The sequence below is a fragment of the Tauraco erythrolophus genome, chromosome 6, assembly GCF_009769465.1.
Source record: "Tauraco erythrolophus isolate bTauEry1 chromosome 6, bTauEry1.pri, whole genome shotgun sequence".
In the NCBI taxonomy this organism is placed as follows: Eukaryota; Metazoa; Chordata; class Aves; order Musophagiformes; family Musophagidae; genus Tauraco; species Tauraco erythrolophus.
In genome coordinates, this window is record NC_141470.1 from 26,082,463 (window position 1) to 26,109,802 (window position 27,340).

The 27,340-nt window shown below is 39.0% G+C and overlaps 1 protein-coding gene across 1 annotated transcript in view; it reads left to right on the plus strand.

Moving 5' to 3' along the window:
- SBF2 (SET binding factor 2) overlaps positions 1-27,340 on the plus strand; it is a 282,057-nt gene that overhangs the window by 34,254 nt on the left and 220,463 nt on the right. The window contains exon 2 of the mRNA XM_086612941.1: positions 15,778-15,866. Within this exon, the coding sequence (XP_086469067.1) occupies positions 15,778-15,866 (89 nt within the window). The remainder of the gene's footprint in view (positions 1-15,777; positions 15,867-27,340) is intronic.

A 27,340-nucleotide genomic window follows, 5' to 3' on the forward strand; every position in this document is an offset into this window, starting at 1 on the left:
CAGCTATTGGAGCTGCGTGTGCGCGTGCTGTTGCATTTTTAACTCAGGATCCCACCTATTAAAGCCTATAAAGTCAGGCTAATCTGAGGAAGCTAAACTGAAGGACATTGACCTGTAGTTCCTCCTTAATTATGAGTATCTTAAGCATTACATACTAAATCTGAACTTTATGTTTTTACTTTCTTTACTTTCTGTTTTTCCTTTACTCTTCTTAACGCACTCGTATGTGATGCGTAAGATTATTCCTGTGGAAAGCAGGATAGTACAGTTTTCAGCTGAGATCTGTATGTGGAAATGGAATAGTATAGTGAATTCTGTGCAGTGTGTTGGCCAAAGAGAGAATGATTGGCATGGGTAACTTAAATAACACCTTTCTACCTGGTAGAAGAGTTAGAGGAAGCTCTTCAGTTATCTGTTACTATAGTAAGCTTACTTTATTTGCTCAACTAGATTTGATATTAGCATCAAACCAATGAAGGTGTTAAAAAACATATTATGCAGGTCTGCCTGATTGGCAAGCTGATCTTCGAGGAGATTAGCTAATATAACTTAACTTTAGAAAGAGCCAGCGTTTTTGGATGTATGAATAATCTTTCAGATAATTTACATTAAAAATGGAGATGTAAGTAATGACAAATGGCTTGGGTTTAAAACATTAATTTATGTGTTTTGTTGATTTTTTTTGAAAGGAAAAACCTGTTTCTTATTAGCTTTTTGTATCTGCAGTTACAGATAAGTGCAAAATGTTTGGCTGTCAAAATATTTAAAAATATTCACAAAAAATAACTTGAAATGCTGTGGCCAGTTAACTCAGTGTTTTCGCTTGGAGGTTGGATACATGAAGCTATGTAAACCTATAACTGCATGTTTCTTTTCTTACTACACCTATGTTCTTTACACAGGTCAGTTAACTTTAAAATGTATGTGAAGATTTAGGGAAAGGTAGAACGTATTCAGTTTAAAAGGAAAAATGTAATGAAGATTAATCTTTCACTAAATATAGAGTGTAAACTTTCTACTTCAAATTATGTGATCTTGGTATGGGTAGAACTGTGTTCTACTGCTGCATTTGCTCTTCCTCATGGGATGGAAAATCTGCACAAAATCGTCTTTCTGTCTCTCAAAAAAAGTACTCTGCTCGCTTATCATGGATCTGTATGTTGGTGAGCCCTACACTGAACTAAAGTTATCAGCCAACTCTGGGAAGTGTTTTGCTTACTCTTTTGCAACATTGCATTCCCTGCTAATTAGATACATCCGACTCCCTGGTGCCTTTGAAACAAGTCAATGCTTGAGAAGACACATTTGGTCTTGTACAGTGACAGTTTTCCTCATCAGCAAAATTTTCAGGTGATAATTCACACTGGTAGTCTAATTTTATCTTTTCCAAAGATAGTCTGTTGTAGGGGTAAGATTCCTCATACAGTTTGAATATTTGCTTGAAGTCGTTCTGACAGTAGGTCTTAAAATGATATTACACAAACCATTGTAATTTTTGGAGCAAAAAAATTTTTTCAGTCTTTTTAATAGAGGAAATATGTAATTTTATATACATTTTGAGAAACCCATTTGCTTTTCATTGTTTCCACTTTTTATTTAGAGATGCAATAGGCATGAAATCTTTGCCTTTCATTTTGGAATGCTTTTTTTAATCACTATTTTTGTGACCTTTTTTCAGAGCGCTTTCCTTTTTGACTGAATTTGAGCTCTGTGACTCCCTCCCTCAAACAAAACCAGTTGTTCAGACCATTGGATACAATTGTGTGCTTCAAGGGAAGTCTCACTGTTTTGCTTAGAAAAAGGTCTTTGTCCATCAGTTTACACATCTTTTACAAAAGACGACCCACCCCGAACTCTGTGTGTATGCTCATTCCACCTTGTATGTCCAGCTGCTACTACTCTTACTCTGTCAAATAGGCTAGGTCTAATATTATTCTGGTAGCATATGCATCAATTTTGGAAGCATTTCTTGAACTCAAGGCACTATTTCTGTTAAATAAATCTTTCCCTACTTGGATCTTAGAATAAGCAATACAAATAATAAGTGTAATAATAATTATATGCTTCGAGTTTAATAGTGACTTCATCTGATTGATATATTTCAGGTTTTGTATTCCTACTTTTATTGTAAGTATGTTTATAGCCAACAGCTGAAGAGAGTGGAGAGAAGCTGACCGAGTAACACAACACACGCTGCATAAGCCTCATTTCCTTAAGAAACCAGCTGGGGAAGGGTGAAGATACCCGGTTAAAGCCAGAAGATGCTGAAAGTACTGAGTTCTGAAAAAAATTGTGGAATTAGGTGGTGCAATAGAAGAACTATACAAGTATTCAAAGTTAGAAGCAGCATACAGTACCGTAAATAGGCTGTTGCACACCAGACTGATGGGGAGCAGGTGTTACAGATGCAAGAAAATTTATCAGCGCTCAGATCTTATTAGACTGAGATTCTAACAAGTGGGATCAAGCCCTTTAGGAATTCAGGCTTCAGTAGCTTGTTGCTTACAGTGCTACTTGTTCTTCCTCTCTTCAGCCAGATTTTTGGTGTCTTTTTATAATCAAGTTCTGTGGACTTTTTTGTTTGGTGGTTGGTTTTTTTTTTGGTTGGCTTGATTTTTCCCTTGCTTTAATTTGTTGTTTTACACTTTTAAAATGAAAATAGAATTGCAATATTAGGAAACTTTTTCAGACTTGTTATATAGTATTTAGTCTGCAACTTGCCTAAGTTCTATAGGATTTGAAAGAACCTATTAGAAATTTATTTTCATGATCATATATGTGAGTTTTCAAAATGAAGAATTTATTATGATACCTTAGATGGCACTTAAAATGAAATTACTTTGAGCAGCGTTGTCTTTTTTTCTTTGTCACATGCATTCATATTTCCATAGAATGTCACAGAAGGAATCTCTTTTTGTGTTGGCTTAGTAAGCATACACACAGATATGATCGATGCTGATGTCAAAAAAACCTGTAAACTGTTCTTAACGTTTTCAATGGAACATAATAGCATATTTCCATATTCAGTTTTCTGGGCCTGAATTTTGTTTAGGGTTGTTACCTTTATGATGTCATTCATGTATATAATTAGGACTTTCTCTGACTATTACCAAATATGGTTGGACACTTCCAGAAGCTATAAGGTATTATTTTGTATATCTGAACAAATAGCATATCATCAGTAAAATAAAAAATGTGGGGTTCCCTCCCCTTCTGCTCTGGTTTAGCTTTGTTTCTACTCTGCTTGTAGGGAAAAAAAAATGATGATAGAGGTCAAAACATGCATGTACTTAAAATAAAACGTAAAGCAAGTGTTTCAACATAATTAGGGTATGTTTTAATTAGTGTGTTTAGACCTGAATCTTCATACTCAGGAATCCTGTAAATGCATACTGATTCAGAAGAGCTGTTGTAGATGCATTCTTCTTACCTGTTATACTCCTATTAAGTGATTTAGGAAAATAAGATTCAGCAGATGAACAGGCTTCTTAAGAGAAAATGTAAACCCCCTTTTTTGTGAGGTTTTTTTCTTTGCTGGATTTTAGAGCGTGAATAGCTTGTCTTTATACTCAGCAAAATCAGGTTACAGTTACAGCTGCTTAGACCTCCGGACTGTAAATGTCAATATACTTATTCTAACCTTGCAGTCCGTGTTTGGGTAAAAAAAAAAAAGAACCAAAGACTAAGTAACAAAGGTATAAGAGAAGTACTTACTCAAGGTAGTTTTGTGTAATGTATGCTTTATTCAAATTTCGTATGCTAGAATGGGTGTTGATTAATAAGTTGAAATGATATTGAAAATGTGACATTGTTTTAGAGTAAAATTATAATCTTACAGTTATGTTTAGGAAATTTCAAAGTAGAGCTTAATTTTTAACTATTGGATATAGCAGTTACAGATAAATCAAAGGGTGGTTGTGGGAGGAAGATAACTTATTGAAAACAGAAATCAGATTTAATAAATAGGGCAGCGTTATTTCTAAAGCAAAGCAATATACATTCTTTACTAGAACTGAGAAGCTGCCTGAATTTTCTTTTCTTTTTCTTCTGTGAGCAGTCTGAGAAGCTTTAAGACATTGATTCAGAGTACAAAGCTGAGTACAGTTTTGTCATCTTAATTTTTATATTTTCCTTGAAAATAAATAAAAAAGATTTTTCCAAGACAGCTGAGGAAGTCTTATTCAGTTCGGTGTGTTCAAAAGAATGTTTGTTTAATGTAGAATGTTTATTTTGAAGTCTGATCTTCCCTTCCTATCCAGGAGCTGGCAAAGTGATTTGTTTGCAAACAAGAAGAGGAATTGTTGGTGAGCAGGAAACTTTCTCCCTGCCAGACCCCCAAGCTTTTTTCCAATTTCTTGAATATTATACCAATCGTTGGATAGAGAGTAACTTGAAAATGATTTAACATTCACTGTTGCTTTCTCTTGTCTGTTGTTGGCTTTTTAGACTTTTGCAAAGCCATGTTACTGTTTACCTAGTAAAAATACAATGTATGTCCAGAAATGTATTATGTCCCAAACTTCTATTTGGAAGGAAGTCCTGAGGTCCAGCTGTTACAGCCAAGCTGTGCTGATTGTATCTGTAACTTACCCAGATAAAATTTTGGGTGAGTTGGAATCCTAGTGAAAGGTGGAGGATGATGGTACTGAAGGGGCACTTCAACAATAACTGACACCTTCATAGGTCCTAGGATGAAAAAGCTTTTAAAAGACATTTCATGTTATTGCAGAAGTTCCTACATGGGCTCTTAAAAGCAGTAGATACAACAGCAGCAAAAAGGAGGGATCTTTTTACAGAACTCACTGTTGAAAAATGTCAGTGTGTTCGTTGCCACTGGTTACTAAGGTTTTGGCCTTAAGCATAGCTTTCAAAATGAGGCAGCACTTTACATGGCTAACAGTTTTTCAGGTATAATACCATCTTGGTGACTTTTGGTATGTGTCTCTTCAGAATGGCTTGAATCTGACCAAATCATGGTGTGCACTGTCAGCCAGTGCTGCTGTGCCTGGTAGCGAGCAGTATCAGAGGGGCTGCATTGCAGTAGATAAACATGTGTCTAACTTATGGTGATGATTATAACATCCTATTTATTCCTCCTTCTTTGTCTTCATTCTGCCCATGCTTCTCTTCTCTCTGATTTTCTTCATCTTCTGCTTTTCATGTTATTTGTTTTCGTTTTGCTTTGCATTGATACAACATCAATGGGTGAAGTTCATCCTTAAATTTGTGTTTTCCCCAGATTTTTCAAACCTCTTTTAGAGGTTTTCTAACTAAGTAGCAATTGCTAGCCTTCTTTCAGCAGAAACACCTGTTGGTTTAGTGGAATGAGATATGACATGTGTCATATGGAGTCCACCCTCCATGCTTTAACTTAATTAAAATACAAGCTAGAATATTTTTCATCCTTTATTTGCAAAGCATAGAAATTATTTCTGATACCCAGGAATAATGAAGATCATAGTTGACCTGCATAGGAGAATATCTGTTGGAGTAATGGGAAGAATGATCCTGTGAATAAGATGTTAATCTAAAATTTGGGTGGTATCAATTGAACCTGTTACTTGTACAATTGAACTTGTTACTTGTTACTTTGGAGGCATAGGTCACTTTCTCTGTGCTTCCTTCCTCTGTGTATAAGATGGATTAATGGCTCTGCAAAGTAGAAAACTACCAAAATCAATTAAATATTGAGGCATTCAGGAATTTGAACCATCTGAGTATTTCAGGTAGTCCTGACTAGGAGGGCCAGTCAGTACATTTGAGGGAAGATTGAAATACTTTTTTTTTTTTCTGGTAAGTTTAACAAATTTTTCCTGTTTACAAAGAAAAGAGCCTGAGGATCATCTTATCCTATTATTTCTTGTATCCTTGGTAATATGGCAAGCCTCCGGAACGTCTGTCGTTCGAATTCCCAAGATTGTTTCATGCATTTCTTTGACTTGATTAAGATGAACTGACTATGAATCTTGCCAGTTGTACAAATAGTGTCCGTGGTCATTTTGGGAAGCCTGTCTTCACTCCGTCTTCCTAAAAGTAACAGCATTTTGTTTAACCCTTTTGTAGCTGTTAGGCTGCAATAAAGTCTCTCTTCTCCAGAATACCTCAGAATAAAGTTCTCTTTTTGTAAATTTCGATGTCCCGTCTACTTCACCAGGCTGCTACAATGGGGTTGAGCAGATTTTTTCTGAATTTCATGCCATGTGTTTTAGGTGTATCGAAGAAATATTTTTCTTTCTAGGTATTTAATGTTAGTTCTTTGGCCCCTTGTTCACTTCAGTTCCAGCTCTGATTTCTGTATTGGCACTGAGTTAAAATGGGGATATCTTTTGTGGTATTTTCTGTCTTCTGGCATCAAGATTTCTGTAGTGATGTTTTTAAAGGTATGGGGAGACCTCAGGTACGTTTCTGTTCCCTTTTACAAATGGAGGCATAAGATGGAACATGAGTTGTCTTCATGCTTCCATGAAGAGCTTTTCCAAAACTCCTAAAAAGTGACAAGAATCCTTGATACTTTAAAACTTCTGCTGTTTCAACTTGTTTAAGAGCTTTGATATGAAAAGGATTTTACTTCACAGCAGATTTCAGTGATTTCTTCAGTGCTAGGGTACTGTTCTGAAAAGAAGGATGAGCGATCCTGTACTCCTGCCACTTGCGTCTGTATAGCTTTCACACTGACGGTATGTTTCTAACGTTGAACGTGTAAAGTTGTACTTCTGAATACTGAAAATCATAGAATCGTAGAATGGCATGTAGGATCTATAATGATAATTTTAAAGTATTTTGTGTGGCATAATAACTGATGTTCTTTCTCTGTGATCTGTAGTATGTTTCTTCTGTGCAGACCTGAAGATAGTATCTTTTGTAAGAGATCGCCAAAGTGCTTACATCCAAAGCTTTGCACGTACGATTAACAAAACTTAGAGCTCAAATGTATTTTTATCAGGGGTTTGTAAGTGCAAAGACAGAGTTTATCACAGTTCTCATTAATTTGGAATGTAAGTTGCATTAACAGCTTGCTTCTGGAATTTCAAGGGCAAGCAAGAGATGGCATGTGACCTTTCATGGGGAAAGATTTATATAAGAAGGGAGTTTAGGGGACTAGGGTTCAGGAACCAGCAAATTATGCCAAAATTTTAATGTGTTGCATGTTTGTATTGTTTAAAGAAAAAGATATGAAAAGAGGAAAGAGAAAGAGGGCAGATCAGAAGAGGATAGTTGGGGAGAAAAGTTGCTTTTTCCTTGATAGCTCAAGGTATAGACTACTCATTCAGCATTCTTATAGACTGAAATTTTGGCTTTGGAGAAATTTACTATGTGTATGTATTGTACAGGGACAAGTATGTAATGTCTAAAAATTGAAGACAGAGATTTACTGTGTGGTCAGCTTTGATTCTTAATGGATTAAAGCGTTAAGCCATCTTGAAGGTAAAGGTACTACTGGGTGATGATGACTTATTACCTGGTGTCCTTCATGAAAATGAAATTGCAGTTCATTGCTGTAGATGTAAAATTACAGCTTTTAAAGTGCTGCAATATTGTCACAATTTTTGTACTCTATATGACCTGTAAACATTTTGCTACAAAATGTAAGAAAAAAAATTTGCAAAATACTTCAGTTAAAGTATAGGAATAGTTTTGCTTTTGTAGGAGTAACTTTATGAAGGTAATGATATAGGTATTTAATAATAGTAATATCAGTAGTTTTGTTGGAAATATGTGTTTTGAATTCTTGTTCGTGCCAGACGTGTTTCACATATATAATTAATAATAAAAGCAATTACTATTTTATGTGGGACACATTGTTAATATGCAGTGATCTTCCATGCTGTGCTCATGCACATGTACACTATATTAAGTAATTTGTTGTCTGAGTGATGTGTATAGTGCATCTGAGCTTAAGAAGTTTCAGAAACCTCCAGAAACTTCTGTGTAATCGATTTGAATTCAGTTAGCAGTGCTAGCTATGGGGTTTCCTCCAGGTTTTTGGGCTGCTTGCACATAATTTGAAAGGATACCAAAAGATGGAAATCTTTGTATTTGATGATACAAAGATCCTTCTTGCTGGCTATGACTATCTGAATCCATTAACGTTGGAATAACGTATTTTTCCAATTTAAAAACAAGGTGTCAACATTAATAAGTGCCAGTTCTTCCTGTCACTCTCAATAAAGGGAGTGTAATGAAGAGCAACACCTCTGGGATCTCTAAAGCAGATAACTGGCAGGTGCTAACTGAGAAGGTTACTACTGGTGTTTACTGGCTGTTTGGGGTGTGTGGGTTTTTAATGTGGTGTCACGTTTGGTTACTTAGCTTTAGTTTATAGGAATTTCACTTAGATATTGAAGGAAAGTCCTTTTAGTATTAAGAAAAGGGACTTGAAAGAAGATGTTGAAAAGGACAGATGCAGAGTGGAGGTAATGTGGTAAGGATCTAAAACTTATTCACTGGAAAATCTTAATCACCTAATTTTATTTTTTTAATCAGAAAAAATAGGCAAAGGCTGTTACTTGTCCTGTGAAAGCACTAGAGACCAGGCTGTGGTGGAGGCTACTGAGGTACTTACTCCCTCTCTAGCTTAACCGCGTGAGCTGTGCAGTACAATAGAATAGGAAATCGGAGTCTGTCACGATGTCAGCCTATGCACTTTTGAAGCCCATTTGATGTAGTGAACCCCAGTCCCTGTGGACTCAGAGTAACTGTACCCAGTATACAAAATATGGGAGACTAGTGGATACATTTAAATGCATACCAAAGGAATAGGCATTACTGGAAGGGTAAAATTATACGTACAAATGTTCTCGCCCTCTTGCCCCCCATTCACATTTTCTAATTTATTATTTAATAGATGTCTTCAAATTTTGCTAAATATTTGTAATAGATTCTTTTACATAAAATAGAATTTTGTATTACTGATTAAACCTGTTTTCAAATACTTGATTAGAAGAATTAAAAAAACCCCAAAACCTCTGTGTTTGAAAAATCATTAAAAAATAAAGATATGAGTGAAACTTGATTTAGCAATGAGTTAACATTTGTTATGTGGCCTTGATATTCTTGGAAAGTTGTCAGTAGTTATCAATAGCTTATACTGAAACAAATTATAGCTGTTGTTGAAATCCCATGATCTGATTTCTTTTTTTTTTTCTGTTTCTGCCTCTTGTGCTAAAACAGTTGAGAATGTAAAATCACTTAGGTGTTGAGTTGTAGCCACCTCTTGAATAATCTGATATCTTCAGACATAACTGCTGTGCTGAAAGATGAATGACTTAATAAAAGTCAGCTGAAGGCAGGTAGCATTGACACCCTCTCACCCCAAACCATGGCATTTAGAGACCTACTACAGTTTTTACTGCTATTTAACTAGTTAGATTGAAAAATGCCGTCAGAGAATCAACAGTAATTAGATGATAAAGTACTGGAAAAATGTAATGAGCATACTGTACTGAATTGCTTTTATTATTAAATGAGAGTGCAGCTACTGAGTCTTCTTTTGCACAGGTAGGTTTTAATCTTGTGTAGCAGCATTAAGTGAATTACTTCGTGTTTGCATTCATGTAATGGAGTAGACTCCGTAGGGCAGACCTTTTCTGTCTATCTCTTTGCTTCTTCTGTATAAGGATTAAATGTAAATTTCTGTATTTGGATGAAGTACATTTCCAGTCAAAGTATGAAGCTTCTTGTGGCAAGAGCAGGCCAGGTCCTCGCTGCCTGTAGAATGGAGAATCTTTCAAGTGTTCCTGGGTCTAAACTTTTCACAAAAAATGCAACTTGCAGTTGGGTAACTTGTGTATTTGAAAATAATTTTATTTCTTTTCCAAATTTGTCAGATCACAGTGAATTTTACTTTGTAATTGAAAACATATAAAACTCCAAGATTTGAAATAATTGCCCTGATTTGAAAGGAGTGCAGATTCATTTTAAAACACCCAAATTCCCCCCCCCCCCCCCCCCCAACAAACCAACCAGATTTTGGTGGGATGGGAAGACGATTTCCCATCTGTCTCTGCTGTATACAATTTAAGAAAGCATTATAAGTAGATTTGTAAATCTCTATCATAGGACTTTTCTGTGGAAGGATTAACAGTGCTTTTTTGTTTTTATTTTTTTAATTCACATCTGATGGATGTGAATACTTATTTTTCTTATTTTTTCTGATGTTTATATCTTGGGTGCAGAACTATTCACTTTATTTTTTTTCCTTTAAAATGTTGCATTTCTATGATGTATCCTTCCATAAACTCTTTTTTCCAACTTTGATCTTTCTTTGCATTTAGCTTGATGATTTTCTGAAGACTCACCCTAACTGCTGTGGGTCTTTGACTGTTTAATATCTGGAATTTTTCTGAGACTTCTGTGAGCCTTTCTGAAAAGGATTCCTTTCTAATTTTTTTGAAAACTTGGAAACATTTCAAGTTTGGTTTCAACTTTGAAAACCAAATCAGTTGCATTTGAACTAGAGGTAGATAGGAAGCGTTTCTTTTTTCAAGTGTTTTCCTAACAATGGACTCTAAGGTGGAAAAATCAGGAATAACTATATTAGACATAAATTGCCGAGTTTTGAGAGCAGGGGGCAAGTTGTATGAGCTGAGGTCAGGAACTAATTTGCCAGTCAGCTGCTTCAGCCAGCTTTGACACTGGTGAAACACTCCAGTGTGTGCCAAAACCTCAGCCAGCTCGAGGAGCCTTATCCACTCACATGTACTTAGAGCAGCAGCCATGAGAGGCAGGAAACGTGGAAGGGGACATTGCTGGGGACACAGCTAAAGAGACACTGTTGGAAGGAGGTGCTCCCTTCTAGAGGAAGCACACCCCCTGAGGGACGCTGGCCACCAGTGACCTGTGCTGGGTTGGAGACGCTACTAGAAGGACTGCAGCCTGTAGATCTGTGCTGGGGCAGAAGAAAATGAACAAGAGGCAAGGAAAAGTGGAATAGAACTGCTACGTGCATGACCCCAACGTCCTGTACTGCCCGTCACCTCGCCAAATGAATTGGGATGGATGGATTGACAAGGGAAGCTGAGATTAGGGAGTGGAGAAGAGTGACTGGCCTGAAGTCAAGCCTGCGAAGGGAGAGGAAAGATGTGTTCCCAAATGTTTGTTTAATTGTTTATTCTTGTCTTTGTACCTGAATCAGTGGTCAAACCTTTATGTTAATTGGCAATAAATTGAAGTACTAATTCCCTGAGTCAAGACTGGTTTTTCTGTGGCAATAACAGGTAGTCTATGAAACAGACAATTGTTAATAAACAAACCTTGGTTTAGCCCATATATGCTGTATGTAATTATCTTTGAGGCCATTTTAAGCCTATTAGAGCAGCTGATGTTTCAGACCTAATGAATCAATAGATAAATCCGTTAGGTAACGCTAAAGATGAATTTCAGAATCTGTAGAGTATTTAGACCGATTTAACATGTATTATTATCATACTGATAGTAATCTAATCTTTGGTACAAGGAAAATATAGTTCAGTATGATGGTGTGCTCTATTATATTTTAAAGTCACCTTGTAAAAATATTTGAAATGTTCTGAACCAGGGTCCAAGCAGCTAGAGCTTATTGCTACTCTTTATTTTTTCTCTTGAAAGGACTTACTTCCTGCTGAAGTAAGAGCAACCCATTTGTGCATATTTGTATTTATATGTCTTATTTTTAAATATAAGAACTTACTAAAACATGTTATTCAATTAGATTAAAAACTGTGGCTTCAATTAGACCATGCTAAAATACCCAGTTGATCACAATTTTGAAAACATCCTCTACCTTCCTTTGGTACTGCGGAGGAAAAAATTTGAAGCATGTAGGAGTGTTGTACAGAAACTGTGCTTGGTAGTAGAGAAGAGTAAAACAATTTGAAAGTAGAAAGATTAATGGGTCCCTGCTAAAAATCTTGTGAAGGATTCACCTTGGCTTTACTTGAGACTTTAAGAGAAGACTAATACATGTGGAGAAAAGTGCAAAATTATTTTTTCTAAATAGTACTTGGAGCATTTTATTCTATATGTAATGATTTCAGGGCATCTCCTCAGCATGTGAAACTTTCATTTAATTATTCATTGCTTTGGAATGATTTCCCTTTGATCCGGAAGATGAACTGAAGTGCAAGTTCAGGTAGCATCTGAAATTCAGTGGGGCTTTCTGAAAATACTCTGAGGTGCATTTTTTTCAGGTAAATTCCTCCTGAGATTTTTAATCCTTCCTTGAAAGCAAGATGAAATTACATGCAGTAAGGTCTTTTAATACTGGTGGCCAGCATTAGTGGCCTTGCAAGGAAAGTAACCTAAAAAGACTGGTAACGTTTTGACCTGTACTGTAACATGGGAGTGTTTTTCTAGCAGTCTAAGAGAACCAGGAGGATTGGTAGCTTGAAAACATGGTGAAGAAGAAACTTTGAGCTGCTTTCCTGGGTTTCAGTATTTACAGATGTAGGTGGTGGTGTCAGAGGTCTCAGTCTGTTGAGAACTGAGATGGATTCAGAGTAAAATAAAAAGCTGTCACCTATGTTTCCACAGAGAGACTTAGGGGCTTTATCCATAGCAGGGACTGAACATTTTTTACTGCTGTAATTCTTTGATACTTTGTTTCCAGGAAGTCTCAGTATCTCTGTTCACTTCAGTCCTTCTGAACTTTCTTGCTGATGGCCTCTCAACCACAAGTTCTTCTCTACTTGGAGGGTGCTTGTGCTCACTTCTGGTTTGGCTGCATTTGTTTGCTGTCTCTGCCTTGCTCCATCTGGCAGCGTTAGAATAGAGGAAGAAGAGGTTTGACAAAGATATGACTTATGAAAAGCAGATGACGTGGTAATTTTAGACTTTAATTCAACAAGGAAAGAAGTTCTGATTTAGAGTGAAGGAACAAGCCTCTCAGAGTGAAGAAGAGACTGCGTAAGGGAATGGGAGGAAAGAGGAGTTCTTTGAGTGGTGTATGAAATGTGAAGGTTAAGAGGAAAGCAGAGAAGGCTGAAGGCTGCTTACTGCATGCTAGCAACAAAATACATATCAATTCCTGCCATGTCTAGTTGAAAATGTAGCTGTTCCATTGTGTTTTTATGTGGAAGAAGGAAACAGGCTGGAAGCCTGTAGAAGAAAGGAGGAATGCAGGAGTGTGTTTGCGTATCTTAGGAGGGAAGGTGTGTGACTGCTGTTCTGAGAGCTGTTTAGGAAAGGAATGGTAAAGCCTTTCCATTTATGCCTCCTAATTTTGGAAGGATGTTGATATGAAATGGTAGAGGGAGAGCAGAGATAATTCAGTAGAAGATGCTATGTAAGAAAGAGTACATGAGACAATATTTGATCTTAAACAAGTGGAATTAGTGACTGGTGACCCTACTCAGTTCTGACAGTCTAATAGATATGAAGCGCCCTTTCCTTACAAAAACTGCAGCTGTAGTCATGCCTGTGTTTGTTTCTTGGTTTCTGGCATACCTGACTCTTTCTCAGCACCTCTGCAGCTTCTCTTCAGATATTGTATCTCCTTTGGCTTTGAACTTGCTGATTACATCTTACTGCTACTTACATGTCGTAGCTAACCCAGTCAGATTGCAGTTCTTCAGCATGCTGCTCTTGAGAATCACAATTGGTATGTGCTATCTTGGGGATAAGATTGCTGTTTGGAATTTAGTCTGTGTAGTTTATGTGCCTGTTGTACCAAGAATTCCTATATTATTTTCAAGAGAAAATCATAGAACATTAAGTGTAAAAATACATAACATGGAGAAAACACTTCTTTCCTAATTGTCAGATTGAGTTTACCTAAACACCTTGTAAAATGTATTGTAGGTTTTAAGATAGAACCAAACTCAAACTATAAATTAGCAGGAAGCTTAAAGGAAGCGTATTTTTTTCTACCATAACATTGATTTATGAATTACTTTATGCTGGCAAACTTGAGTCGTGTCAGACTGAAAGTTATTTTTTATGGTACAGCCAGGAAAATAGTGTATTCATTGCTGCTGCTTGGGTATCTGCAGAGGAAGCAACACATATGGACTGCTGCTACTAATGCAGAATTTGTACTGTTTTGTAATATCGAAGTGCAGCTTTGAGAATTTCACAAGAAAATGTTTAAAAATTTCAATATTTAATCTAAGTTTTGTAATGCAAGTTTAGAGAAGTGATCCAATTGAATGTGATGGGTCAGCATAGATTATTAAAACTATTAAAAGATATTTCAACTTTGCCATTCAGGAAGCTTTATGTATAGTTTAATGAAAACAGGTTTCCTAAGTATCTGCTTTTATTTTAAATCAAACTTTTAGCCATGCTTGCAGCGATATCAGCTTCCTTCCTTACCTACCCTGTTTCTCCTATGATCTGCTTACTGTGTGAGAGAATGCAAATGCAGTGGTAGTCCAGAGCTGTGTGTGTGCTGCTTGGTCAGTTTGAATGTGACTGCTGATTGCCTGGGTGGGTGCTACCTTGCAGGGGAGGTAACTGTTCAGCTCTACTGCTATTTCCTTCGCCTCGGAGTAGAGGAAAAAATGGGAGTTCAGGCCTCTCATCTCTACCCAGTGGTTGTCTTGCAAACCTGTGTGATGTCTGCTTACCTCTGGAATTACATTGAAATCATCAAAGAGATGCAGAAATTGCTAGAGTTGAGCACTGAAGGATAGGTAACATTATCACAGAAATCTTGTTTTCTTGGGTTTAAGATACGTATGGAATGATAGACAGGTCTTTGATGTGCATGTGAAATACCTGGCCATGGTAAAGCAGTTTCTGTCAGAAATTAGACCAGATTTTCTATTTGTTAGGTGTATTTGTAAGATAAATAAAGCAGAAAAGTTCCTTTTTTCTGTAGGAAAAGGCAAGATTTGTGCAAGAGAAAAGATCATGCTTCCCACTGTTGTACCACGCTTTAAATGTGGAAAACATAAGTTGAAGGCTATTCATTGCATGCTTTACGTTATGTAGTGACTCAGTTTAAGATGATCCTAGCTTGCAACCTTCCTTCAGGATAGTACTGATTAATTTAAAAATTGCTTTCACTTTGCCACATTATATTATGGTGCATCCCAGAGCTAAAATTCAGTAAAAAAAAAAAAGCTAAGATTTTTTTCAAGATTTACTCCAGAACTTCAGCAGGTGAAGAACAAAATTCATGTTTGTGTGTGCATTCCTGTGACATTCAGGGTGATTGGACACTGCTGTTGAGTATTTGTGGTGTTTCTGAAGGGCTTCCTGTATATAACTCTGAGGCCCTAAAAAAAGGAGGGAATAAAAAAAAAAAAAAAACAAAAACACAAACGACAATTGCATCAGAGAAGTTACCAGAAATTAGCAGTTTTTCCTCTACATCTTTCTGTGTAGACAATCACTGCTGCCTTGTCCAAGGAAACTAACTAGAAATACTGTCAAGGAACTAGAGGGTCCTGGATAAATAACGTGGATTTTTAATCTATAGAACTCTTTTGAAGACCACTTGTTGACAAATGTGCAATTTCTTTTTTAAATATTTCATTATCCATTGTGTTAGTTTTTAATTTACTACTATTTGTAGAGAGAAACTGTAATTACGGATAATCATCTGTCACTTTGAAAACATGCATGATGGGCGTAGGCTTGATGCGGCTTCGTTTCATGTAGTGACTCCTCGTGTCACTACTGGAGAATATTAAGGTTGTATTTATTATATGGCTTGGAAAACACATTTGAGGAGCCCGTTCTGCCTCTTGTGGCAAAACGTTTCCTGATATTGGATATATTTTGAAAATATTCCCAAATTTATGGCAATTTAAATTCTACCAGTTTGCCTTTAAGTAATTGAATTTTATCTTTCAGCAGGCCCAACAGAAGGTTTGGGAAAAATAATACAAAGATTTCCTCAGAAGGACTGGGAAGACACTCCTTTCCCACAGGGAATAGAGTTGGTAAGTTTGTGTTACTTTTTGTAATTTTTAGACTTTCTTTCAGATATAGTTGGCAGATCCATCTGCCTTTGTGCAATTAACTGTGTTATCTAACCTGTCAGGGAATGGATAGAAATTACATGAGTAGAGGAGATAGATAATAGCTTTAAGAATAAAAAATTTGACTAACAGAGGTAGTTTATTCTGGTCTGTACCACTGAGTAGGTATTCCTAGAATACAGGAAAAGTCTGCTGCAAAGCTAGAAACAATGTATTTAAAATAAATGTTTATTTGTGTCAGTGAGTTTATAATTGACTACATTTTTAAAAGCATTCTTCAGGTGACAGTTGACTTTTCATTGTCATGTTCAAATAAATACAAATGTGTGTTTGTATATTGTAGATAAAAAAGAATTAAAAATAATATCCCAATGAGCTGGCTAGATTAAAATGGTCAGTCTTTACCCAATACTCTGTCCTTGACAGTTGACATAATGGCTGCTTACAAGCCTGGTACACTGATCAAGGCTGGTGTACAGTGACCCATCTTGAATGCCCTCTCTGAGTATTCACTAAGTAGCACTTTCCCTTCCTTCATTAAACATACGGCCTAAAAAATCCTGCAGAGAAATGAAATACAGTGGTCATACTCTGCAAATTAGGTTTCTGAGAAGTCAGAGTGAAACTCTTAACTGCCGTGAACTTAGGAACTTCTGGGACAGGATGAGCTACAGAAGGAGATGGCCCGTAGGAAATGTTGCAATAGAAGTCTTTGTACTGTGGGATGAAATCAGCTGCAGAGGACAGACACTGACTCTTCACTGAATTTATTACACAGATATAGCAAGCCTTTACCAGTATGATACCTTTCCACCAGTGCTCAGCTGACTTGCTGAGTCATAACATGCTTTTGGCCAGATGGTGTCTTCTCCAGTTAAAGAGAAGAGAGGGGATCGTGGTATTTACTGCTTGGTCTCTGGTGTAGCAGAGGTTTATGTTATTTACTGTGTGCTGGTATATGCGACCGGTTGCTCGTTTTCTTCAACAGTGTGGTTTTCATTTCTTCATGGTCAAGCATAAGCCATATGTTTTGGCGGGATGTCGTACATTAATTACTGGTGTAGTAAGCATTATTTCTGACACACGTGATGAAGAGTTACAGTGTTTGCGGTACGCTTGCGTAATACTACATTTGGCAATGTAGTGCTATGCTGAAACAATGGAAGCTCTTGCTTTCTACTGCTGTTACAACATTATACCACTCTATATAGCAACTGCTGTTTGCTTTAATTCCCTACTTAATACGTGCCTAGCCAGCATGTGCTCAATGACTGCTGGCTGAGTTCAGATAAGTGGCTTTTTTATATAGTGCACACAGTTGTAGTTCATTAGAAGAGAAGTAAACTTTTGATGCCAAGGCTTAGGGGTGTATTCTTTTTTTAACTACTCTCTTGGTATTAAACTAGGTGGTTTGATCTTGCCTTAAACAACTGCAAGAGTTTGAGTCCTACTAAGATTTATTTTGTCGTATAAATATTCCTTACCTATTTCAAATCAAGTAATGTGTTTGACTTCCAGTGGTGTTCTGAAATAAGTGAGCACAGCTTCTCTTAAAGCAGTGAACCTGCTTAAGTGATGTATCTGTACTCAAATGTTATTTTTCCATCACAGTTTAATTGTAGAATGTTAGCATTACAAGAAATACCTTTCTGAAAGAAGATTTTATTATTTTCTGTTTCCTTGATTGAACAAAACATTATTTGTATCTGTTCTCAAATGACTTATTAGGCAAAGCCATTAAGACTTTAAACTTCCCAAGTAAAATGAAATCTGATGACTTAAAAGTTAAGGGCATCTATTCAGCCAGTTGGTAAATTCAGTAAAACTTTGACTTGCTTTCCAAATGCGGTGATAAAATTTTAATTAAGATTGATGAGTTAGAGATATTTCAAAGATCAAGTACTAAAGTGAATCACTTAGGAAAGTCAGATTTTGGCAGAATGTTTTTTTTCAAGGTTTTGGATGAGTGTAACATGAATCAACATTAATTCATGGAAAGGAAAGAAGAAAAGCTATGTTACTGTTTTCTGTTTGTCAGCTTAAGGGCAGCTTTAATGTCATTAAAAAGGTAACAGGCAAACCTTTGGGAGGAAAAAAAAGGAGAAAGGTTAGAACAGTTGACATAAATGTGTATGAGAATGAAGGTAGACATTTTTGTGAATAGCACTTAGTTTGATGAGTAATTTGAGTTAAAATCCTCTTAAGCGTACTTCCTGTCCTTTGAGTGAAGGATCTTTATGAAATTATATGGTTTCTCTGAAATAGAAAAAAAGCAATGTTTTGTATCTGAAAAACATGTTAAACTCTCTTCACTGTGTTTTTATGAAGAAAAAAAGAGCAAAGCTTTTCATGCCTAGCAATAGGGTTGAAGGGAGATTTCAGCTTCTGCCAAAGTTAGTTTTTCTGCCATGAATCATGGAAATCTTCAACTGATTATTTGTGAAGATCTCATTGCCCCCAGTCCATTACAAAGCAAATTATTTGCCTGTGAATCTGGACATTTGCATGTCCAACTTTTTTGCCAAATAATGTAAGTTGAATCAAATAATTTATGTTGGCAGCTAATAGGTGATATGATTTAATAGTTGTTTCCTATTCATGTTTATTAATAGCGTTTTATGAAACAAGGTAGGGGGAATAGTGGAAAAGACCTATGCCCACCCCCAGCCCCAAAGTTTTCATACTTTAAGATGGAAGATGTCTGTTTGGACCCCTTAGGATCTCCATAGCTTGTAGAGATGCTGTTAGTCCAAGCTCCAGCCAAAAACTAATAGATGAAATCCTCTGAGACTTCTGTGGAGAGCTCTTCTCTTTCCCCAACCCTGCATGCCTGCTGCCTTTCTGGGCTTAAATTCATGTGGCCAGATTTCTGATACATAAATTAAGACGATGTACAGAACAGAGTTGTGCAAGTAATTTTTAAGTTAAATAATAAAAACATTGCACATAATATTTTTCATTTGTTGAGCCCAGTTTTGAAAAATGGGCTAGCATGGGAAAAACTGTCCCTAATAGACCTACCCTTGGTTGAGTCATATTGTCTAGGAAAGATGATGACCCTATTTCAGCTTTTACTTTTAGCTTTGACTGTAGTTTTGTTAATTTGACACCACAGAGAATTGGGTTCATTATAAAACATAATTGCAGTCTGAACTTTACTGAAGAGTATTATATTTGGTGTATATATACACATATATTCTGTATTAAAGGATTAAGAGTTACTTAAACTGTTTCTATTTTTATGTGTGTAGCATGTTAGCTATGTTGTGGTCTTGTTTAACAAACACATAAGTTATGGAATTAACACATTGTTCAAAATTCAACAGAAATACACTTTATGAAATTTTATTGAAATCAAGTGTTCTAGTTTATCTGGTTAAATAAATTGTATGTCTTCTGGTTGTCAGTGGTAAGTGAGCAACACCATGAGTTTCTGTTGAGGGAAAGATACTGTCAGTAGTATCCAGACAGTGTATCATCTTAGAGCTTCTACTTGTCTGCATCTCACCAAATTATCTAAAGAGATTTTTCTTCGTTTTACACTGTTTGCATTTGCCATTTCTCTAATGGCTTCACAGCTTTTAGCTTTGTTCTGTTTGTAACTGAATACAGAAACTTCAACAAGTGAGCCACCTGCAAATTGCTGTGAAACATACCTGAAGATTTTTGTAATGAATTATTGATCGGTACAGTAGCTAGTAAGGGCCCAAATACTTTTTTACCCTTTGTTGAATTGTGATATAACTGAGAATAAGGTGTGATATTTGTTAATCGTATGTCATACATATTGACTGCTACTTCAAAAGCAGTAATATGCTCTTCTTTGATATGCTAGAACTTTTTGTGAGCTATTCCAGAGAAACATAGGAAGCGTTTTTTTTGTAATTTCAACTTAGAATGTGAGCATCTTCAGTTTACTAACAAACAGCAGTCCATCTGCAGTTTACTGACAAAGTCAAAATGAGTTTTCTCAGTTTTCATGAAAGTAACCTGACTTTGAGCAGTAGAGATTTATGCTAATTCTTAAAATTAATAAAATATTTGACTCAGAAAAGCATTCAAGTCATCGATTTCCAGAAGACTGCAGTTAGAACATACCAATCTGATAGTTACCCTCCATAATATTTTAAATCAACATGTTTGGATATTCTTCTCCATTGTCTGTTTCAGAGAAGCTATTTCAGCTTTACGCAGATACAGCTTAAATTTAAAAATGACACTCTAAAATTAATTGAGACATGTAGAGCAGTTTAAAATTAGGATAATCAGACTTCCTATTCTCGCTTGTAGAAGGTATCCTAGAGAGTGTAGGTTGGTACAATGAGTTAGCTTTATATTTCTGCATACTTTTCTTATTTATAATCCAGTTTTAATTCTGCTATATACCTTTCTAGACATCATAATTATAGATCAAAGGAGGAGGCTTTGGTATGTAATGTTACACCGTATACTCATTTTTGTCCTAGGGCTAAATTAGCTAAACTAAGTGTCATCTGCATTACTCAGTGTTGGGAGGCTAATATTAATTAGACCAATGAAAGTCATGCCTAGATCTTAGCATTTCTGCACCTTTGAGAAGCTTCAGGTGTGAACTTTTAAAAATAGACATGAAGTATGTCTTTTATGAAATAGTGGATTCAACTTTAAAATTCCAACTGACCTGAAACATGAAGAAAAACCAAATGAGAGTAAGAAATTGTATTTATGTATTTTCAAAGTGTATCTACATTTTGACCAACCTAGTAGATCTCAGTCTTTCGACAAAAACAAACTTCATAGTCCTGTACAGATTTCCACTTCATGATGATGAGTGACAGCTATGCCTCTGAGATCTTAAGTGAATATTCACTGCTGTTGAAGCTTCACAATGGGATCAGGGAGAAGAAAGCTATCAAAAAAAGACCCAGCAAAACCCAACTAATCTGTCTTCAGAGTTGCATTGAAAAACAGAATTTCTGTCAGTCAATTGAAGACGTTTTAAGGTAAGCCGGATTTTAAAGTCGTGAACTCCTAAACTTTTGGAGATTCCCAGAGCAGAGTCTCTGAAAATCATTATGCGTGCTGTCAAAAGTAATACTTTTAAAATTCAAGTGCTAATCACTTAGTGTTATTTTTGTTTTTCCATTTTGGTGTAAGGCATCTTTTCTAGGAAAAAAATCTCTACTAAAACATTTTACTCTTACTTAAGACATAAGAGACAAGCTGGGTTGCAGATTAGCCAGTTAAGGCCTGAAGTGATTAAAGTTTTAAGGGTGTTAATCTTTAAATGCTTCAGTCTTAGCTAGCTGATCTGTAAGCCAATTTTTCTGCAACATAAATGCTTTTAAGGACATGAATCAGAGGTTATCTACAGCATTCATTTAACCTTCAGTGCACTTGGTCAGCTGCAGAGATTTTAGTTTTGTGAGTTTTTTCCTCTTTCCCCTCAAACTTTTTTTACCTGTCAAGAATCATTACATATGTAATTATTTAAGGAACAACTGCATGACAGAGCTCCGTGTAGCACTTTTAAATGCGTAGTGTTCTTTCATTCTCATTATTTTACAGTACAGGTGCTTTCAGCAGTCAGTAGAAAACAGATAATAGCAAAAGCAGGGCAAACTTTTTTTATTAGAGTTGTGTTATGGACTCAGTTTGTGTTCCTTTAACTGGTCTATATTAGCCTCGAGTGGAAATCTTAGTGTGCTGTAAAAGTGTTGTATTTTACAGTAATGTCTCTGCTGTGCTACAAAACAGTTATATTCTGGTTTTAGAATCCCACTGCTTTTACTGAGTGGATTTTAGCTCCCAGATTTTGTAGACTACTGGGGTGAAATAGTTTGATATTGAAATTTAAGGACTTGCAAGTCATCCTTGTATAGCAAAACTTGGTCTTATGTGAGTAAATACTGTGAAAGGATGCAATTAATATGTTTTAGCCATTTTTTTTTGTTATTGTTTTCAGTTGGGGAGGGGAAGAAGAAAAACAGAACACTGTAATACAGTCAACATTTTTAGCAAAAATGGTAGAATATTGGAGTGACACCTGTTTGGAATTTCAACTCTAATCTTTCCATGGAAATTATTAAAAATAATGTTTTGATGTGTAAACTTCTTTATAACTGTCAAGGTGCTTTAAGATACCTTTTTTTTGGCCACTGAAAGATATTGTAACTTAAATTATTTTCAAATCTTCTGAAGGAGAAAACCTTTTTTGTAAGCTTGCTCAATCTTTAAACTAGATTTGAAGGGGGAGGGGGGGAATATCAAGAACGGTAAAGAGATGCTGGAAGTACCTGTAGAACAGAAGAAGGGAATTTCAGCCACTCCAGCCAAGAAGTCAGATTTATACCGCTGTCAGCATGGCACCAGTGCCAGCACCGAGGGTCCAGAAGCTGAGGAAGGATCGCAGGTATGTTCGAACGATCTTACACTGCCGTCCAAGAGAACCCCTGTCGCTCCAGCCAGCGAGTTGGCTTTGTCGGAGGCCCAGCTGAAGTGTATGTACACCAACGCACGCAGCATGGGAAATAAACAGGATGAGCTGGAGATGCGTGCACATGAGCAAGGCTACGACCTTATTGGCATCACGGAGACGTGGTGGGACGACTCCTATGACTGGAGTGTCAACATGGAGGGGTATAAGCTTTTTAGAAAGGACAGGAAGGGGAGACGAGGAGGGGGTGTCGCTCTCTACGTCAGCAACCGGCTGGAGTGCGTGGAGCTTTGCTTGGGGTTGGAGGAGGAGCTGACAGAGAGCTTATGGGTCAAGATTAGAGGACGGGGACGGATAGGCGATGTTACAGTAGGGGTCTGTTACAGGCCACCTGGCCAGGAGGACAGAGCAGATGAGGCGCTTTATAGCCAGATAGAAGCAGCCTCGCGGTCACAAGCCCTGGTCCTCATGGGGGACTTCAACCACCCTGACATCTGTTGGAGAGACAATACGGCAGGGCACAGGCAGTCCAGGAGGTTCCTGGAATGCGTGGATGACAACTTCCTCCTGCAGGTGATAGAGGAGCCGACAAGGAGGGGTGCCATGCTCGACCTTGTGCTCACCAACAGAGAGGGACTGGTGGGCGATGTGACACTTAAGGACAGCCTTGGCTGCAGTGACCACGACACGGTGGAGTTCAAGATCCATGGGGCAGCAAGGAAACTATACAGCAAGCTCTGTGCCCTAGACTTCAAGAAGGCGGACTTCGGCCTCTTCAAGGACCTGATGGGCAAAGTGCCATGGGAGGCGGCCCTGGAGGGACGAGGGGCCCAGGAAAGTTGGTCCACATTCAAGGAGCACCTCCTCCAAGCTCAGCAGAGGTGCATCCCGACGAAGAACAAGTCGAGCAAAAAGACCAGGAAGCCCGCGTGGATGAGCAAGGAGCTCCTGGACCAACTGAAAACGAAGAGGTTAGCCTATAGAGGGTGGAAGCGGAGACAGGTAGCCTGGGAGGAATACAGAGAAGCTGTACGAGTGACCAGGGATCAAGTGAGGAAGGCTAAAGCCCTGAAGGAATTAAATTTGGCAAGGGATATAAAAAGCAATAAGAAAAGCTTCTATAGGTATGTAGGGGACAAAAGGAAGTCCAAGGAGAACGTAGGCCCCCTCCGGAAGGATACTGGTGCTCTGGTTACCCGGGACATAGAGAAGGCTGAGGTACTCAATGACTTTTTTGCCTCAGTTTTCACTGATAAAGCCTCTTGTCTTACTGCCCAAGCTGTGGAAAGAACTAGCAGGGACTGTGAGGATGAACCACCACCCACTGTACTTGAAGAGCAGGTTCGGGAACATCTGAGGAACTTGAAGGTGCACAAGTCCATGGGACCTGATGAGATCCATCCGCGGGTCCTGAAGGAACTGGCGGATGAAGTTGCCAAGCCACTGGCTATTGTATTTGAGAAGTTGTGGTGGTCTGGCGAGGTCCCCAATGACTGGAAGAGAGGGAACATAACCCCCATTTTTAAAAAGGGGAACAAGGAGGACCCGGGCAACTACAGGCCAGTCAGCCTCACCTCTGTGCCTGGCAAGGTCATGGAGCAGATTCTCCTGGGAACCATGCTAAGGCACATGGAGAGCAAGGAGGTGGTGGGTAACAGCCAACATGGCTTCACCAAAGGCAGATCGTGCCTGACCAACTTGGTGGCCTTTTATGATGGGGTGACAGCATCGGTGGACAAGGGTCGACCAATGGATATCATCTACCTGGACTTGTGCAAAGCTTTTGACACTGTCCCGCATGACATTCTTCTCTCTAAACTAGAGAGGCATGGGTTTGATGGATGGACCACTCGGTGGATAAGGAATTGGCTCAATGGCCGCACTCAGAGAGTGGTGGTCAACGGCTCAATGTCCAAGTGGAGACCGGTCACGAGTGGCGTCCCTCAGGGGTCCGTGTTGGGCCCGGCCCTCTTCAACATCTTTATCGGTGACGTGGACAGTGGCATGGAGTGCACCCTCAGCAAGTTCGCCGATGACACCAAGCTGTGTGGTGCCGTCGACACGCTGGAAGGGAGGGATGCCATCCAGAGGGACCTCGACAGGCTGGAGAGGTGGGCCCGTACCAACCTCATGAAGTTCAACCAGGCCAAATGCAAGGTCCTACATCTGGGTCGTGGCAATCCCAGGCATAAATACAGACTGGGCGGAGAATGGATCGAGAGCAGCCCTGAGGAGAAGGACTTGGGAGTACTGGTGGACGAGAAGCTCAATATGAGCCGGCAATGTGCTCTTGCGGCCCAGAAGGCCAACCGCGTCCTGGGCTGCATCAAGAGGAGCGTGGCCAGCAGGTCGAGAGAGGTGGTTCTTCCCCTCTACTCTGCCCTCGTGAGACCTCACCTGGAGTACTGCGTCCAGTTCTGGAGCCCCCAACATAAGAAGGACATGGACCAGTTGGAGAGGGTCCAGAGGAGGGCCACGAAGATGATAAGAGGGCTGGAGCACCTTTCCTATGAGGACAGGCTGAAAGAGTTGGGTCTGTTCAGCCTGGAGAAGAGGAGGCTCCGGGGTGACCTTATAGCGGTCTTCCAGTACCTCAAGGGGGCCTACAGGAAAGATGGGGAGAGGCTGTTCAGGAGGGCCTGTTGTGATAGGACAAGGGGTAATGGTTTTAAAATAGAGGGAGGTAGATTCAGATTGGATATTAGGAAAAAATTTTTTACCATGAGAGTTGTAGAACACTGGAACAGGTTGCCCAGAGAGGTGGTGGATGCTCCATCCCTGGAGACGTTCAAGGCCAGGTTGGACGAGGCCCTGAGCAACCTGATCTAGTTGGAGATATCCCTGTTCCTTGCAGGGGGGTTGGACTAGATGACCTTTGAAGGTCCCTTCCAGCCCTAACCATTCTATGATTCTATGTTTTTAGAATCATAGAACGGTTTGGGTTGTTTTTCTTCATTCTTGTTATCTGTCATCTGCACAAATAATACTTGACTGCATGAGATGGTCTTTTCCACCTAAGCTTTGTGTATGATTCGGTATCTGTATTATCTCTCCATAAGTTTTTCTCATATTCTTTGAAATTAGAGGAAAGACTTCAACGCAGATGTTTCTGTAAGTCTCTGCTTGTGAGGTTTTTGCGTAACAGTCAAGCAGAGGAGATTGAGACCCACAGTTAAGTCATGTGACGTTGTAACGTTTACAAAACTCTTGAGTATTTTGGTATTTTCAGCTTTGTCATGGCTTAGGCCCAGCCAGCAACAAAGCACGATGCGGTTGCTTGCTTGCTCACTCCTACCCATTGTCTTGTCGTATCCCCCCGTGTCCCCTCCCGCTGGGATGGAGAGGAGAAAATAGAACAAAAGGCTTGTGGATTGAGACAAGGACAGGGAGGGATCACTCACCAATTGTGGTCACTGGCAAAATAGGCTTCACTTGGGGGGCAGGAAAAATAAGTTTAATTTGTTAGCAATCATATCAGAGAGGATAATGAGAAACAAAACCAGATCTTAAAAATACCTTCCTCCCACCTCTCCCTTCTTCCTGGCTCTAACCTCCTCCTCCCCACAGTGGTGCAGGATGACGGGGAATGAGGGTTGTGGTCAGTTCGTCACACATTGTTTCTGCCGCTCCTCCCTCCTCAGGAGAAGGACTCCTCACACTCTTACCCTGTACCAGCGTGGAGTCCCTCCCACGGGAGACAGTCTTCCATGAACTTCTTCGACATGAGTCCTTCCAATGGGCTGCAGTTCTTCACAAACTGCTCCAGCGTAGATATCGCCCATGGGGTGTGGTCCTTCACTGGCAGACTGCTCCAGCACGGGCTTCCCATGGAGTCATGGCCTTTGGGCACAGCCACCTGCTTTGGTGTGGGGTCCTCCACAGGCTGCAGGTGGATCGCTGCTCCACTGTTTTTCTCATGGGCTGTCAGGGGGGCTGCCTGCTGTCTCACCATGGGCTGTAGGGGAATCTCAGCTCTGGCTCACCTCTTCCGTCTCGTTCTTCACTGACCTTCATGTCAATGTCGACGCTGTCGCATCTCACTCGGCGCCGTCGTTTCTCTCACATCTCACTCCTCTCTCCCCATCGCTATACCCAGCCTGATGAACTCTGGTGGAATGAGCTCTGCGCAGTGGGCAGTGCAGGAGTGAGGAGCTTCAGAATGCTCCCTGAGTCTCGATTTAGGGGAAAGGAAGCCCTTGGCTGATGCTGCAGGGCTGTGGAGAGCTGCTCTTCAGGCCAGGGCTGCACGTGGACATGTGAGACACCCCAGCCGTACCACTGCGGCCACTGCCAGGCTGGCGGATGACGCCTGCACCTCCTTCCTCTCTCCACTATAGGTCCCCAGCAGTTCTTTTTTTTTTTTTTCTTCCCTTCTCAAACATGTTATCACAGAGGTGCCACCACCGTCGTGGACTGGCTTGGCCTTGGTTGGAGCTGGGTCCAACTTGGAGCCAGGAAGGCTTCTAGCAGCTTCTTACAGAGCCACCCCTGTAGCCCCTCTCCTGCCATCAAAACCCTGCCACACAAACCCACTTATGCTTTATTTAAATAGTGTTACTGTGATGGAACCATGTCATTCTTACTCTTTTGAGTTCTCGCTTCTGCAGCTACTCAAGAATAATCTGTAGTTCTTGCCCTCAACAGCCCTGTGTGCCAGTGTCTAGCCTGTCTGGGATTGTGGTGGTGTTGCACAAATGTGGCGTTTTTCTCTCCCTCTGTGCTTCTCTGACATTTGAGAGTACGCAACATTATGGAGCATTCTTTGTGCTCTTCAGTTTCACAGGGTACAAGATTAGAGTGTATAATACCTTTGGAACAGATGGTTTTCTGGCTAGTGTGTTTCAGTAAGAATTTTTTTCCCTATCACTTTATCCTATTATCTGTGTGTACTCAATGTGAACACACAAACTTTTGTGAATATTTTTCATGCTTATTTAGAGGAACTAAGAAATGGTCAAGACTAAAGAGGGAGAGCAGCGTGAAACTCAAACAAATGGTATAAAAATGGACTATATCTCCA